The following is an 18,702-nucleotide window of genomic DNA, read 5'->3' as shown; positions in this document are numbered from 1 at the left end:
TCTCATCAGTGGATGCAAAATCCAGGAAGAATGCAGAAGTCATGGTTTCCATATACAGCAGTCTACCATTTATCTGACCTTCAAAACAAAAACCTTTCAATTAACTGACAATTACATGTCAGCTGACATGTTGGTATAGTACAATGTAATTGTAATTCAAGTGTCTGTCCCTTCAGTTATCACAACAGCAAATTTCCTTCCTGATGTGGTCAATTACACAGTATATTAGTGCACTAGTAGTGAATGGTGCATTACCTATTATCAAAATTGTAAATATCAGACAGTTTTAGAACATTTTTTTTTTTTTGCTTGGCTGCAAAAAAAAACTAATGATAAACTATTTTCAGAATAGTTATTTTTAATTAGTAGTGAAAGAAAAATTACATCTGAATTACAGTTTTGTTAATGAAGGGCTGGAGTTTTTCCAATGTTTTGTAATATAAGATTGCTTAAATACATGCCAGCCAATATATGTAGTGCATTTGAATGAGAATCACTTGATAACAGGCTGTAGGTTCAAATACTGTCAAATAATTGTCTTAAGGTAGAATTTCATTGTCCAGTGTGAGGCCACTGTCCTGTTTATTGGAGGCCTGAAGTGAATTGAAAAAAGTTCCATGTTTGGTCTCTTTTAACACGGTTTCTGGATTTTGAAAAAAAAAAAAAAAAAAAAAAAAAAATATATATATATATATATATATATATATATATATATATATATATATATATATAGATAAAATGTAATAAAAAAATGTACCATTCATATGCTGAAGCTGCTTGAACCTCTGACATTAAATTGGTCTGTATGAGCCTGGACAGTCTATGTCGCCCCAGTCATCAGTGGTATGTGGTCAGTCACCACTTGCTCACTGAGTTCTGGTATATGAGTTCTGAGTCCATTGATGGTATACTCGCAATAGACCCGATACGGTTGACCTCGAGAAGCCTAGAGTTCTTACTATGTGGGTGATAAAATGACTCATCTGTCTTGTGCTGATAATATGTCCATGATCAAAGTTCTAAGATCGCTACATTTATCCCTGTTCGTAGATTGTGATATTATACAGTTAGGAAGCCCCAGTGTCTATTTATTTACCATCTGCAGTCCGTTTGGTTATGTTTTACCTTTTTTTTGGAGATGCCAGTGTCAACTTCCCATCATCCCTATCTGTAATGTTTTATCCACTGAGTGTATCTGTAGTTTTCAGTCTCTGAACAAGTGTTTTATTTATAACCCCACTCTCAGATCCGTAAGTTCAAATTGGTTTGTACATCATCTGGTATGCAGCTAGTTTAGTGTTTTGTCTAATTTATCTCTTATTCCATATAAATTTATTCAGTCGACTTCCTTCCATACCAGCTTTGTTAATTCTGCTGCCTAGTTCCATATTTACTATCTTCAATAAAATTGTGCCTAAATGGCTGAAATATTTTATTTTTTCTTTAGGTTCTTCATTTGGAATGCACTTGATGTCTTCAGTGTTTCTGCCTATTTTCATTGTCATGTCTTTTTATTCCTGATTTTCATACCAAATTTATCACAGCAGTTATTCAGTTCAGTTTAGCAAATCTTGCAGATTTGTACGAGATTTATTTAGAAGTATATTCATCTGCATAAAGTAAAGAGCTGAGATTAACATCTCCGATTTTGATATCAGGTTTAATGCCGCTTTCCTTCATGTGGTGCTCCATATAGATCAGGGCTGTCCAAAACAGGCCCACAGTGCGATTTTGTGTGGCCCACCTGTGGGTTTTGATTTTCACAAGCGAAAAAATAAAACAACAATTTGAATCGAATGCGTATTAGATATTTTAATTCTATCGATAATCTCGATGTTAGTAATTTTATTTGGTGTTTTCACATCACTATATACCCACCTGTTTTTTGAATATTACTCGTAGATGTGTTGAAGCGTTCTTACACTTTTTTTATACTAACAGAAGTGAAAAAAGAGAAGATTTTTTTAAATTTCTACCAAGAGGTACCCAAAATTGAGGAACTTTGGACTCAATATATGCTCAATGCTTGGGAGTGCATATCTTTGCAAAAGCACTTTTTCAACTGTAAAATTCATTAAATCAAAGTACAGATGTTCATTGACAGATAATTCTCTTGGTAATTTACTGCGATTTACAACTACAAGCATCGAAATTGATATAGGTACTTTAGTAAATGAAACTGAACTACCGCAGAGCTCTCCGTAAAATGAAATAAACCATTATTGTTTCTTGTTTACTGTTTCAATAAAAACTTTTATAAGCACCATGACTTTTCTTTCTTATGAAATTTTCAAAGTGCATGCTAAACCTAACTACTGGTAGGACTCTCCAAGCAATTTAATATATGTACTGTATTTATTATTCTGGATGCGGCCCTCGGATTACCTAAGGTTGGACAGCCCTAATATAGATGATGAATAACAGTGGAGATAATGCACATAATTGTCTCACAGCCAATTTAACACCAAACAAACCTTCCTGTATACCTCCTTCAGTTCTAACTGCTGACTTATAACTACAGTATAGTTTAAGTATAGTTTATGTAATGACCCATTTACACCATATAACTGTAGTATTTTTAACAGGTTTTCTCTTGACACCTTACTATATGCCTTTATATCTATGAAACGTGAATACAGATCCTTGTTATATTCCCATGATTTTTCCACTATTTGTCTTAATGTGAAAATCTGATCCTGACAACCTGTATTTGGCCTTAATCCAGCTTCCATTTCCACTATTTTTCACAACTATTTCTCAAATATACTTGCATAAATCTTACCAGGAACACTCAGTAGGGAAACCTCTATAATTCTTGAATTTTGTTTTATTTCCCTTTTTATAGATGTGTACTATGAAACCTAATCATCCGGAATTCAGCCCTCTGACCAGGCCTTCTGAATTATGCAGTGTAGCCATTATAAAACTTTTATACTTCCATATTTGAGCATTTCTGGTTAAATATCATCCACTCCAGCTACCTTTCCACATTTCAGGTTTCCGATGGCTTTTCTACTTCAGGTATTGATATATATTCCTGATTGCCTTCCTGTTGAGTGTTTTCTACCATTGTGCTATCACTGCTAGTTTCATTTAGCAACCTTTCAATGTTACTCCAGACATCTAGAATATCTTTAGCTTTCATATCACCTTTTTCATTTCCCACATTTTTCTCTGTATTCTCTCAGAGCACAAGTTGACTTACTTGCCAAAATCTTTCCATATGCTTTCTTCTTCTGCTTGAATTGAAAAATCGAACGTTGGAGTTCTGATTTTTTTTTTTTTTTTCTATCCTTGCAGACAACTTCACACTCCTCTCTCGCTGAATCTCTCAATCTTTTTTTTGTTTTTCTAGGTCTGCACAGAATCTTGTTTTCAATCTCTTTCATTTTTTCTTGAATAATGTTTGTGTATTTGAGTCTACATTTCACCTCTGAAAGCTGTTAAACTTTGAGTTGCTTTAAAATTTTCTCACACTTTTCTTTTCAATATGAAATTCAATTTTTCTTCTTCTCAACACCAAATGGTGATCACTTGAACTTTCAAATTTTGTTTTCTGGACCAGTGGGGAAATCACTGTGCACAATAACATAGTCAGTGAGACTTCTCTTATTTCCTGCATCAGGCTTCTTTCCATGCGAATTTGTGCAAATTTTTATGTTTTAACATGGTGTTAGTAATAAACCTGTCCACATCCTAAACAGAAATCCAGCAGATACTTTACCATTATTATTAGCTTTGCTCTTTTCCATCTTTTCTCAAAATATATCTGGTATCATTTCCTACTCTGCTGTTTAGATCTCCAACAAGAAAAAACTTTTCATTTTTTTGTTGTCAGTTTCTTTTTCTAATGCTTCAAAAATTCCTCCACTTCTTCCTTAGTAGAACCTTCTGTGGGACTATAGGCATAAGTCAATCTCATTATCCAATTTACTATTCTGATATTTTCCCACATCACTCTACTTGATATTGCCTGCCATTCAAGAAGATTATCCTCATGTTTACTGTTGAATATTATAGCTGCTCTTTCCTTACCTTGATTGTTATTACCTGAAAATAACATCTTGTATTTGTTGTTTAGAAAGATCTCACTTGTTTTTGTCTTTGTTTCGGTAGCAGCTATCATGTTGATCTTAGCCAGTTCTTCTGCTAGTTCCATTTCTTTTCCATTCATGCTTCTGATGTTGAGTTGGGATTTGTTCCGGTAGCTGACTTTTCCCTGAAAGAAAAGTTCCCTGAAATGAAGAGTTCCTTGAAAAAAACAACAGGTCCTGTTTAACCATGCTATGCCCCAGCTGGAATGAAATTTATGTTGTACCATTATTTTACATTTGGTTTAAGCTAATCAGAATACAATTTGGTTGGATAAATCCCAAATGGCCTGCCAATTTCCAAAATGAGATCTTCATTGAGATCTTCCCAGGGGTGAATTCTCCATGCTTGCTATGCTTGCTGCACAAGCTCATTACTTGAGAAAGAAGTAATATTTATTTGTTAATAAATGCATGCATTTATAAGCATTCCATTTAGGCTTTTATTTTTGTAGACAGAAGACGTCTTAAGCTTGCGTGGCAATAATTGAGCTTTGCGTTGTGTATTGAAGACCGATGCTTGATCGTCTAGTCAAAGCTACCTTGGCTTGCTCGGTTGTGGGAGCTTCCAGTTCCTCACTGTAGCACTGTGATTTCATGTGCACGCATAGCCATTTCCACTCCCTTCACGGCATCTTAAACTCAGGCCATATGCAGTCAGAGTAGCTCTAGCCAGTGAGCTTCAGCCAGCCTTTACAAGTGTTCATGTTGCTTGGGAAAATTAAGTTACAACCAACTTTATGATGATGTTATTGACCAGTTCATAAAGAAGAACAGTAGGGTAGAATTTATATTCAAGTAGCTAAATTGAAAAAGATAGAATATCATTTGTAAAATAAATGTTGTATTTGTATGATTAAATGTACATAAATTTCTAAATATAGTTTTAAATGTTCAGTAATTCATTATTCTGCTTATCAGACTTCAATCATACCTCTCACTCCCTCACTGATAACATGAGCAAGCATGAATTTCAAGACCAGCATTCGCCCCTGAATCTTCCTCCAGTTATCCAGCTCTGACCCTTAAAATGTAAAGTCATTCCTTTTTTTTTATTGCATTGTTGTGAGGATGTTTGATCATTTCAGCTGATTGATTGAATACTCTTGAGATATATTTATAATCTGTGTGCAGGGGTGCGCTGACCATATGTGCAATGTGCAACACACAGGCACCAAAGAGGAGGAAATACTTAAAAAAAAACGTTTTTTTAAAGTGATTTTTTTATTGGAGGGGGGGAGGGTAGGAGTGCCAACTAAACTTTTGCACACAGTCGCCGGACACTACTTGCATGCTACTGGGTATAGGGGCGCCAACGAAAGTTTTGCACACAGGCGCCGGACACTACTGGCACACACCTGTTTGTGTGGAGCATAACATAATACTTAATGTTTGGTTTCAGTGTATATATGCTTCTGGCCCTGGTTTCCTTTCATCCTCTACATCCTTATTGTGTTTGAATTGGCATATTTCTCCTGACCTACCTGTCTGCCTGTTCTATGTATTGCAAACACTGGTGCAGTTGATCTTGTAGAAATCATGGTTTTTGAGAGGTGGATGGAGTAGTTTTGGAGGTTTCAGGAGATTAGAGATATAGTTGAGGGGGGGGAGGTGTAAGGTAACCTTCATATTTTGTTGATGTAGTGTATCCTTGATATTTTTTATGTGGCTGACTGTATATAGGGGAAAATCACTGTTCCTCTGAAGTTCTGTTTTGGCTTGGTGGTGCACGAAAATTTTGTTGACTAAAGTTCTATTGTAACTATTTTTTACAAATTGCCATTTCTGTAACTCTCAGAACATGTCTTTCAGTCAGAAGAGTGGAAGCAGTAATATGACCATTGGAAGGAAGAGTAGAAGTTTCTAGAGGCAGTCCCATCTAGCACCCTTGTAGTGCCAATGGACTCAAGGTTGGGAAGAGGGCATTATATGGGAGAGAAGGGCTAGCAACTGTGGCAGTTCTGGAAGAACTGGTTAAGAAGGGATGAAGAGTATTGGGAGTGGAGAATATTATTAGGTTATTTTGGTTGATAAATGCACAATTTTGCATTGGATCATTGTTTCAAGTAAATGTCAAGTAAAAAAAAATATATATATATAAGTAATACACTTATGCATTTGTGGACATTGAGTTTACCTAGGAAGATTTAAATGTTTTGGTAGTTGGATTTCAGAAAGTTAAGTTGAAGAGGTGAGAGTGTTTTTTGGAATTTGGAAAGTAGTAAATAAAGCAGACAGGCATAAGGCAAAGGATACCTGAAGTCAGAGAAGAGGACTCTAAATTTGGTATTCTCTAGTAGGAACTAGATCTCAGAAAGGCACAGATGCCATCCTTGAGGATTGTATAGGAAATCAATATGTTTCCCTCTTTTTTTTCACAAATTACATTATCTCACATGTACCTTATGGTCCAGACATATTGGATACATTTTTAGTACATCTTAACAACCAATATCTTAAAATAAACGTCATCATATAGAAAAAGCAAGTATTAATTGCCTCTCTTTTTTAAATACATGACTTCCTAATGGCTCCGTATTGCTTTCCGTTTACAGAAAATCCACTTATATAGGAAGATATTTACATAAGTTGTAACACCACCACCACCCTCCTAATAGTATGGTATCATCAAAATATATTAAGGATATATGAGAAAAAATAGCCAAAATTCTCTATAAATATGATTATCATGCCACTTTCAAACCTTTTATTGAGCTACCTAGCTATATTCGACTAAAGATCAACTTCATCCTCTTGCACATCCTGGAGTGTATAAAGTTGATTGTATCAGCAGCTTAACCTACTTTGGACAGACTGGTAGATCAGTTGACATCTACTTTGAATACAAAAATTACATCTGTGATCTATCTGTATGGCATGTTCGAATTGGTAGACCATGCTCTGGATACTCCTTCACATAGGATTAGATGGAGGAAAACATCAATATTACATAAAGTTGTTATAGGCCTGAGAGACCATTTTTGGAATCAGCATCAGCTACGAAACACTCCCAACTTCAAGTATGGTTGAATTAATTTGCAAAAGTTCTGGGAGTCATTTTGAGACCTGATAGCCTGAGTTCTCCAAATTAACTTTATGGATATCTGAGTCATAGAGAGCATCATGGAAGGACACTAGGCTGTTTCAATTACAGTTTGAATTGTTTTCCACAATTATTTAGTTCAGTACTGTGTGCTTATCACAGTTATAATTGTGCTCTGAAGATACTGGGTAGAAAACCAGCAAAATATTAGTAGGTTTAATAAATGCATTTTTCCCTCTCTTTGTGTTGTTTATACAGTTAAGTGCTATTATGAACATGTAGAGTAAGATGGACAACTAAAGTTGACTGTGGATGCAGTTTGAATTTCTGTCAAAAACAGGTCTAGTCTAGATGACTCATAATGTTTGTCATTTATGTGATGGTGAATTTTGTTATACAGTTCTTAGTGTTTAATGTATTTTGTTTGATTTATAGTTTTGGTTGAAGTTAATTTTTGACAGAGGTTTTCATTGCAGTTGCACTATCGTTGTTTATTGTATACTTCATGAGTTGATTTGGGAATACTTACAGAGATCCTGTGGGGAGAGGAGATATATTCTTGAACATTTGTGGCAAAATGTGGCCAGTCTCCTTGCCATAATGTGACCTTGACAGTGTCTCCAATATACCACTAATCAAGTTCTTCCTCTCTCCAAGCAAAAGGATTATGAGCTTACTTACTCATTACTGTTGGGTTTGGGCCTGGGTGCTATTGGCCAGCCTGCAAAACTGACAGCTGTACCCTTGTTATGGACAAGGATCTGCGTGGCATTCCCTTTAAGCACACCACACATGCTGCATGGAAAAGAAAAAAGGAGGTTAGAAGTTGGAACCTGCTCTGGGGACTAGAAATGGAATTCGTCACTTCAGACCTCCAGTAAACAGGGTAATGGTTTCACTGCAGAGTGGTCATCCTACTGGAGGATATGACAACCAGGCTCCTAATGGGCCTAGTTGGCATTTCCTCCAGTAGAATCAGAACCTTTTTTGTGGAAGTAGGCCACACTTCCATTAGGCATGATATGATAGTTGACATAGGATGTATATTGCATATTATCTGCTTGTTAGTGGTTTAGTATAAATGTTAAGTAATAAGGTAATGAAAATTGGTGATAAGACAATTCTCCTGTCTTTCTCACTTAATTTATTTTGAATCAACAAACTTTATTTTGTTTTAGTTAATATTGTTGAGTAATGAAGTAAGTAGAAGAAATTTGGAAAGACAACAGAATGGTACTAAGGGGGGGGGGATTATAGTACTCTGATTCTCTCTGCTGTGCATTGTGGAACTGAGACATGAACATTATTTAAGAGTGATGATAGTAGCCCTGCATCTTTTAATCACTGGTGTGGAGGAATATCTTGGGAGTGAGATGGGTTCATTGTGAATAATGATTACAATACACTGGAGAGGCTGGAGAAGTTGTTAGTCACTTCTTAGCACTGTCTCACAGGAAATGCTCTGATGAAAAAATGCAGGTGTTATATTTTGTGGCGTGTGTTACCATTGTTATATTCTACCATATGGTCTGGGCCATTGTTATATTGTGTCATATCTTTTATTTATTCTTTATTATGTTCATTGTGTTCTTCTGCTTATGTCTCTTTTATCTTATCTATCTTTTTCACAGTTGTATCTATTAACACAATTTGGCCGATTCTTAGAATGATTACGTATATTAAATAAATTGACTAAGGATCGACTTCTGAATAGAGTCCGATCCTCAGCAATAACAGTCTAAAGTTACCTCCTAATCGGGTTCTGGCAATATTTATTTGTTCAAGCTGCGCCAGCCAGGTCCCTAGGTTAGAAATTCCTTTTAACCAAGAAGTAACTCATTTTATACCTCGTATCTCTAGCACCCTCTTTCACTCAAAACTTTCCGCCCGACTCCTGATTCATTTCTATCTTCCGTACGATTGCCACGTCTTCCCAAAAAAACATTGTGCGCGTGCCGTTCGCACGTAAGCAAATTGCCGTGGGCTACAATTTATCCGAGGTTGTCATTAATGGACTTTGATCCTTTTTATTATGCTCTAACATAATTTTTAAAAAAAAATTCTTACATTATAATCTTTTTACAAAAAAATGACCTTTTTTTCACTTTTAATTAATATTACAAAATTTTGTATTAGTACAATTCTTTAACCAAAATTTGGTATCTTCACTTATTTACAAGCATTTCCCCTTTTAGTTTTTTCTTTTTCTTGTTAAATTCTGAATGAGATATTTCTTAGTAAAATATTTTCATTCAAAATTCAACACAGGCTACTTGTGTAGCCTGTGTTGAAAAGACTGAGTTGATATGATAGTTTCAGATGATATGGTAGTTGACATGATAGTTGAGAGATTCAGATGGTATCTGGGAAAAAGGCCCAGCTGAGATGGCTTGACATTGTTAAATAAGACATTAATGGAATTGTTGCTACTTCATTCTATTAGTATGATACTCTAGACACATTTTGATAAAAAGCTGTTTGATCTCTTCACACCTCTATAATTGTTGGTTTTGCATGAGGAATATATTTTCCATATATTTTCTACTTATCCTCATATAACACATCAGTTGCATGTGAGGGAACCTGTCTATATTTAGCAACTCCGTGACCTATAGTGCAGCACACTTCTTGTTTCAGACAATGATTTTCTTCTAGCAGAACTTATGCTTTTAAGTTTTTTTGTAGTGCCTGCTTTTAGCATGTTATAGATTTACCATACTTTGATTAGGGCAAGAGTGGATATCCCGTGGACTTTTGCATATTCATTCAAACTAGCACAAACTCTGGTGTAATCATAACAGAGTAATATTTTCTGAACTTGAAAATGATAGACTTAATTTTAGAAAAAGTTTATTAAATAATCGGAGCATGGTGTACAATATCATGCTGTCGCATTGGACCCATTTTCTTTGAGACAACAGTGAACCATACCAAGACATCATCCAATTTGTGGCTCTTCTTGAGATTGAAGAATTTGATTGCTGTTTTCAGCTGGATGGTGTCACTTGCCATACATCAAATGAAACAATGAAATTTTTGTAGGAGTTTTTTTTTGGTGACCGACTGATTTCTAAAGGATTTTTGGCCCCAAGATTACCAGATCTCTTCTTATACACCTTACCTTTCAGGTAAGGTGTATAAAAATAATCCTCACACAATTGATGAACTGAGGACAAACATCACTGAAGCAATCAGAGCGGTCAGTAATTCCATGCTTTGAAGAATTGCCTCCATTTTGGTAAAAAGATCATGTGTTTGCTCTTAAGAATGAGGTGGACATTTTGAACATTTGTTTTAGTAATGTTATTTATTTTTACTTTTTGTCACGAATATTAAAAAATTTAAGTTTATTTTATGATGTGCACCAGAATAATTTCAGGCTGTAATATCTTGTTTTATGTCCTAATATAATTTACAATTTTGTAAATAAGAGTGCAACATTTTGTTTACTCTTGTACATATTAAGGAAATGCACTTGTGTTTGCTTGTTATGCCTTTAATTTTTACTATCTGTGATAGTTTATGGAGCCTTCTAATGAAAAAGCTTAAAGTTCATCAGTACAGATCCGCTGTTAAATCATTTCTGCTATATTGTATCATTTTGTGATGTGACAGAAGGTTCAGAAATGTATGTGGCTCAGAATTGGAGTGCATGTAATGAAAAGTATTGCAGAAATGGCATGCAAAAACTATAAATGCTTGTTTTGGATATTTGTCACTTACAATGAAATAGTACATCAGAAGATGGCTTTTTTTTTTTTATTTATTAACTTTATAGGTCTCAAAACCTTTAACATGATTACCACATGTGGACAAAGTTATTAGAGGCAAATGAATCTGTTAATGTGTATCGTGAAAAGGTTTTCATTGAGGAAAACAGTATGGGGGAGACTGTTCCATAGAACAGAGATATATAGAATAAAGGAAGAGGATGAGAAGTTCATTGAGTTTGGAACTGAATCTGTAGACAAATATACTGAACCAGCAGCTAGTATTCGTAAATAAAGGAAAGTGTAGGAATGTTGGTGGGCAACTCATTGGAGCAATGTCTGTGGAAATGCCTGTAGAAAAGACATAATGCAGAAACAGCATCTGTGGGAAAGCAAGTGGGGGATTCAGTGATGTGGATCATTGATTAAGCAGTTACCTCTCTTCTGGATAAAATCAGCATTCTGAGGAAGGTTTCTGGTACCGTGCCAAATGGGAGAGCAGTATTAAGCAATATTAAGGTTGAATGCTAGTGTTTTGGAGGCTGAAGAGTCTATGGACAAAACTCTTGTTTTATGTCATGACATTAGCACTTGATATGGCAGGATAGAGCCTTACAGAACTATATCCAGGCATGAAAGCTAACCCAAGAAGCATCAGCTGATCTTGGTAGGTAAGTGAGATTTTGTCAGAAGTGAGAGACCAAGGCATGGTCAAATGGGAAATAAGATATGATTGTATTATGGTAGAAATAAAATTCACTAAATTATCTTCAACCCACTTGAGAATGGCAAGAATTAAGATGTTAGATCTTGAAGGGGTGAGTCACCTAAACATAAGGTTTTGTAAACGATGAAAAGAAATGGGGCACTGTCATCAGGAAAGGTATGAATAGGATAACAAAGATGGATGGAAGAGATCATTGATGTGTAGGAGAAAGCACAGAGCCTTACAGAACTTTACCATTATTGGAAAAAGCAGATGAGAAAGAAAACATTCATGAATGCAGTGAGTGACCAGAAAGTAAGCACATAATCCATACAAAAAGGGTAGGAGGGAGACTATTAGGTGGTACTTGGTAAGGAGGTCACAGAGTCAGATATAATCCGATTTTTAGAAAATATCAAGAGTGATAACGTGAGTTTCTACAAATCTTCCCATATTCTGTGTCCAAAGGTAGGTAAGGTTAGTAGCTGTAGAATTAGAATGTTAGAATCAGTTTGATCACTAATCAACTGATGGGTCTCTAGATTGTGAAGAAGCTAGTTATTGATGACTTTCTTCATCACTTTTGAGAGGCCTATCTGGACCAGGACACTTACTGGAATCTAGGCCTATTGAGTAATTTTGTGATGTCTGGCTGGCGAAAAATCAGAGGAGGCATACTCTATGTGGTTTTGGAATAGTAGAGTTTTCTTTGTCATCTGAATGAGAGTTGGAGAAGACTGATCCAAGAGGTCTGACTTTTCTTTAGGAGCTATTACACCATTTTCTCTCTTTCATTGTGATGGAAGAGATGTGAAAACAAAGTAGAGAAGAATTTTTTCCAAATAGTGTTGCCAAGGGACCAGAAGATCAAGTTTAATGCATTTGGCCTTTACAAAGTCTGCATTGGATATATTTTTTTTTTTTTTAAATCTCCATATTTGGCATTTATAGCTTGGAATTCTTTAGCATATTTCTTGGAAAACCAAAGTTTGGATAAGATTTTTGGGGGTGGGAGGAGGGGGTTGAGAGGAGTAAGTAATAAGTGCTCATTCCAGCAGGAATAATATTTATTGGATCAAAGAAAGTGATTGGATTAGGAGAACAGAAGCAATAATCTTTTTCTTCTGCAACTTTTCCCACTTAAGTAGGGTCACTGTTTGTGGTAAGTCTCCTCCACGAGCAAGAGCAGAAGCAATAATCAGACTACGGAAAAAGAGGTAAAGAAATCCCAAAGGTCATTCTAATTGTCGCCATTGTAGAGCTATAGAGATGCAAGACAGAGATTGTGTGGGAGAAAGATAATTTATAGAAAAAGAAGCATAGAGATTATGGTTAGAGTTGCCAATTTTGGAGATACATGTTTTTGTATGTATATGTGTGTGTGCATATTCAAATCAAAAATGAAGAACATCTATGCTGTAATTGGATGTCCACCTACATTGGAGAGCAGAGATGCTATTCGCTCACTCAATCAAGCCAGCAAATAGTAACCTTTCAGTATTTAGGATAAGGTCTATTTTCAGCTTGAGTAGAAATTACAATATTGAAATATGAATTATGTATATTTTAATGTCTAATGCATTATTTTCATATTATTTTGAATTGTCTTATATCAAAAGCTCATTGAAATATTTTACTATAAAATTAAACTTGCATTTTCAAGGTGAAACTCTTGTTGTTTGGAATAAAGTGGATTCATCTTCATTTTGTGAACTAGGCAAGTAATTTATTTTTTAGTCGTGTAATTTTTTTAAACATTAACATGGAATATTTGTGTAAGCAGATATTAAGAATTGTGAACAACACCCTCTTATATTTATTGTAGCAATGTTCTATACAGTATATACATGAAAACACAAGATAGAAGTATTATTTATTAAATTATTAAATATACTTCCGTGTATTTCATTCTGAAATTAACAGACCATCGTCAGCAGCTTAAAACAGTTGTTACAAGGTAGAATCCAAGCAATTGGTTTACTCGAAATAGAATGATCCATGTGATACTAAATCGCTAATAGCATTATGCTTTCAATGAAGAAAAGGTTAATCATAAAAGTGTAAAATTTATATCATTCTAAACAGATCATCAGATAAATGTAGTATCTAGTTGATTTTTTAAGACTTATCTTTATAAAATAGCACTCTTGGTCATATTTAGTAAAAAAATTTTAACGATGTGTTATTCGAATCAAACTTTCCCATATTTTTAATATGGATAGGCAGTCATTCCAATTGAAGTTAAGATATTGGAAATTTATTTTCCACTTGGTTAGACTAAAATAAATTTAGTTTAATCCTTTATCCAAGTGTATGCAAACAGAGGTTTGCGCCTGAAGTATCTTCAGGACTGAGGCAACTCTTAGTAAAGGTGGACCTAGTGCTCATCACTCCTTGTCTCAGTATCTCCCATAATGCAAAGCACATCTCCTTGCGGACATGTATAATGCAATGCATTAAGGGAAGGGCAACTACCCAGACCGGTTTTGACCCTTATTTGAGGTCTCTTCAGTGGGAGCCAGACCCAGAAGTGGTGATACTAAGGCGGAAGCAATGGAGAGGTCATATTTACTTATACGAGTTGCCAAAAGGTGTACCAACTTATTATTAGATTACTCTGGATTTAGAGAAAGATGTTGGAAGTTTATTTTCTATTTGGTTAGACTATAATAAATTTTGATACAAAATTAATAATGGAAAAAACTCATGTACAAAGATTATTTAATAGTATAATTTTCGCCTGTGTGTCACAGGCATATTCAGTACATTAAGCTGAAATTAAACAATAACTGACAATTCCAAAAAGCACCACCTAAGTAGCTGGTGTAAGATAACTAAAAAGGTCGATAAATTTCCTTAAAAAAAAAAAAATCAATACAATAAAAAGTTAGGAAAGATTAGCTGATTTGTAAAGTACTATCTCCCATAAAGGGGACAGACGTAAGCCGTCGGATCTGTTTAAGTTAGTAGAATGAAGTAGAGTTTCACGTGTTTCTTTATAAAGGCGTTCCATGAGAAACTGACTTTTGTGAAGAACTCTTGTCTTTCTCCAATGAACTCTGTGTCTAGTGAAGATGGCATGTTCAGAAAGTCCAGACTTTTCAGGTTTAAAGTATTCAATATAAGATTGATGTTCTTCTAGCAGAATAGAGGCAGATCTTCCTGTTTGTCCGAAATAAGATAATCCACAAGAGCACGGAATCTGGTAGACACCTGGATGATTAAGATGTGGAAGCTTGTCCTTAGGAGAAGTGAGAAAGGTGGAGATTTTTCTAAACGGTCGAAAGGCAACAAAAATATTCAGTGATTTTAAAACTTTTGCTATACGTTCACTGATGCCTTGTACATAAGAGATAGTAATGCGTGTTATTTCTTCTGTGTTTGAAGAGGAATACATATTAAAACTACTCAAAGTTCTTTTAATGAAGCAATTCTTATAACCATTAGAAAGGAAGAAGTTATATATTGTAGTTCTTTCTGTAAAAGATTGTCTGAAGAACAAAAGGAGTGGGCCCGATGAACCAGTGTTTTAATAGTTCCTGCCTTTTGACTGGGATGGTGATGAGATTCCGCACGGATATAATGGCCTGTGTGAGTCTTCTTTCTATAAACTGAGAAATGTAGGTTACCATCTGGTTGGCGAAGAATTAGATCTAAAAAGGCTAACTGCTTATTTGATACTACTTCTAGGGTAAACTTGATCCTACGATGAAATGTGTTTAACTTAGTGAGAAATTGTTGAAGTTCATCCGAAGAGCCATTCCACACAGCAAAAATGTCATCGACATATCTGAACCAATGAGTAGGTCTGGGAGAAATGCTGTCAAAGATACGTTGTTCAAAATGTTCCATGAAGAAATTGGAGATAGCAGGAGAAAGAGGATTACCCATTGCTGTTTCTTCAATTTGTTCATACAAGTTATTTTTAAAGAAAAAATAACCAGAATTTATTACAAAATCAAATACGTTTACAATGTCTGAAAGAAATTCCTGTTGTAGTAATTCAATGCTTTCCAAAAGAGGCACATTTGTAAATAAAGAAACAACATCGAAACTGATCATGATATCAGAAACGTCCAAATGAAGATCTGAAATTTTATTTTTGCAATCCAAAGTATTTTTTATATAAGTATCAGTTCTTCTAGTTGAAGAGGAGAGTAAATTTCATAAAAATTTTGAGATTTTGTAAGTGGGGCAACCTATACAATCTACGACAGGTCTCAACGGAATGCCTGGTTTATGAACTTTTGGAAGACCATGCAATCTAGGTGGACGACCGAAGAAGGTTTTAAGTTTTTTCTTTTGATCTTCATTCCATGTAGATACATTATCTATAAGAGAATTGAGTCTCTTTGATTGACTCCGAGTAGGATCCGATGTAAGAGGCCTATAAGTTGAACAGTCGCGAAGTAAAAGTGACATTTTTCTCTCGTATTCCTTCCTATCTTGAATCACTACAGCCTTCCCCTTATCAGCTTTCGTAATAATTAAATTATTGTTATTCTTCAGTGATTTCAATGCTTTAAACTCAGAGTAAGAAAGATTAGGACGAGGAGGCTTGGCATGAAAAAGAATTTGTGCACATTCAAAACGTAATCTGTGTTTTTTGGGATAAGGATCGAATACCCCTGTCTATATTATGAAAAAAATCCATAGATGGCACCTTATTCGGCGAAATCATGTCCTTTTGATAAAACAAAACGTTCACAGTCTGTTAGTGGATGTCCGGAAGCATTTATAACTACTTCATCTATATCAGTAGTATTATTACTGGAATTCTAGGTATGCTGACCAGTGATTCAAATTTGCATTTTAGCTTGTCACGAGAATCATTAAAGACCTTTAGGTAGGAACTCGAAGATATACGCATTACAGTATTAAAAGATTCAACCGTTAAAACAGATTCCAGAGCTTTTTTTATGTCCATAATTTCCCTATGTCCATTTTCTACACTCCTTTTCCTGGAATCTTGTGTTACAGATCATCATCTCGTGGTCCCCAGCAAATTTTAACATTTTTTGATCTCATTCATTTCTTTGTCCAAAACCATATTTTCCCAAAAAACCATCTCTTTCCCGACCATCATTATCTATTCCGACTTTGGCATTTCAATCTCCTTCAATAATTAGTACATCTTGCTTTGGTATTATTTCTATTTTCTCTGTCACATCTTTGTAAAATAAGTGAATATCCTCATCTGTGTGATCAGATGTGGGTGCATATATCTGGACTATTGATATATTAAGTGGTTTTGCTTGAAATCTTGCTGCTATTATTTGTTCATTGATTGGTTTGTAGCCTAACAGTGCCTCTCTAGGTCTTTTATTAAGAAGGAAGCTAACTCCTGCTTCGTGCTTGGTGTCATGCCCTGACCATATGACTTTGCATCCATTTTTCTCTCCTGATGATGTCCATGGCATCTCTGCCAGTTGTAGTATATCACACCGATATCTCTTCATTTCCTCACAAAGTAATTCTAGTTTTCCTGACATCCAAAATGTCCGTACAGTCCATGTTCCTACTGATAATAGTTCTGTTAGTTTCTGTTTCTTTTCGGTATCCCACTTTTCGATCCAATCCCGATCACTTTATTGGTATCACGGACCTTTTTGATTTGGTGATGTCTGAGCTGACATGTTGTAGCTCTTGATTGTATAGGCATCAGATAACAATTGTGTTTTTTCTTTATGGGCAGAGCATCGACACTCATCTGGCTGATCCTCCTCCTTTATCCAGGCTTGGGACTTGCTTGAGATACCTCAGGATTCCATGGTGGCTTTTTGTTTTGCTTCCTGGAAAATGAGAATTAACTTAGTGGATTATTCAGTGCTTTAAAGGGCTTACATTCACCATAAAATCCCGAAACATTAATGGTTCACTTCGAGAAAGCAACTATCAATGATTTTTCGAATATGTTCACATCAACAACTATAATAGGTTGTTTATTTCATATAGCACAAAAGCTTTATCGCAAAATTGTTGAAATTGGTTGAAGTTACGCTCTCAGACAGATGCTGAATGCAATGTAAAAATCAAATGGTTCACATCATTAGCATTTCTTCCAATGAGCGATGTTACTGAGTATTTATTGAATTGACAATCCACAGCAAAAAGTTAATTATTTATGCAGCATCTCTTTTAATTTGCACAATTTTTAAATAATTTCATTATGTTGTGGATCACTGACATTCACCTTAATAAAGATTTACCTTTTTAATAATTTTACACAATACCCTTTATCATCCATTGTTTATTTACAAAAATTAATGCAAAATGTCTTATGGTGAAAATGTCTTACCATGAAAATGTTTACAGAGAATTTTCCTAGAACCACCTATTCGATTTAAATGTCGTATCCATTTTTGTTTATATACTGTCTTATATAGTAATTAATTGGATACATTCATGGATTGTAATATTTCATTTGTTTTTATGGTCCCACTTGGTAAATCCAACTACTTTTCTAAGAAATTTAATTTCTGCTGTTTGAATTCATTTTTCATCCTTCCTTTTTATGATCCATGTTTCACTCCTTATAGTAAAGTTGATTTATCTCATCTCAAATACTTGAGATGAGATAAATCCCATCTCAAGTATTTGATAGTGTTTACTTGTTCTAATATTTTATTATCTATCATTATTTTACTTCTTATTGTGTTTTCTCTTTTGAATACCATTATTATTTTTATTTTTTTCTTTAGTAGGGGTTACAGGCTTCCCCCTTTTGGGGAATGCCTGTAGCCCCTAGAAAGCAAGTCCCCCAGGTGGCGGATCAGGAAATGCCTCCAAGAAATGGGTTGTAGGAAGGAAGTGAAATACCTCCTGAAGACCAACAGGTGTGCAGCAGAGGAATGGCAAGCTGGCTGCATTAATTGCTTAAAATCCTTAAAGATGAATCGGCCAGCAAATAGAAGCAGAAATAATGCTACCGCATATGGGAGAATCAACTTGCCTATCAAGCCCACATATAGTAGGTGAGAAGCTATGTGGAATGCAAATTACATATATAATATTTCAACCATCAACATCAGAACATTGTACAAACCTGGCAAATTAAAACTCATTGAGAGAGAACTTGAACTGCTCAAATGGAAAATAGTGGGAGTTGCAGAGACCTACTGGACAGGCGAGGGAAAAATCAACATAAAAAAC

General features: G+C 35.0%; 1 protein-coding gene across 1 annotated transcript in view; it reads left to right on the top strand.

Annotated features, from left to right (window-relative positions):
- Positions 1-18,702, top strand: part of LOC150094470 (UBX domain-containing protein 7) — a 520,016-nt gene that overhangs the window by 321,455 nt on the left and 179,859 nt on the right. Inside the window, exon 8 of the mRNA XM_090411839.1 lies at positions 13,214-13,267. Coding sequence (XP_090267965.1) covers positions 13,214-13,267 — 54 coding nt within the window. The remainder of the gene's footprint in view (positions 1-13,213; positions 13,268-18,702) is intronic.

This window comes from Typopeltis vanoorti, chromosome 22 (assembly GCF_054136105.1).
Source record: "Typopeltis vanoorti isolate ZY-2024b chromosome 22, IOZ_Tvanoo_1.0, whole genome shotgun sequence".
Taxonomy (NCBI): Eukaryota; Metazoa; Arthropoda; class Arachnida; order Uropygi; family Thelyphonidae; genus Typopeltis; species Typopeltis vanoorti.
The sequence above is the reverse complement of the archived record's forward strand: the minus strand, read 5'-3'. Positions and strand labels throughout refer to the sequence as shown.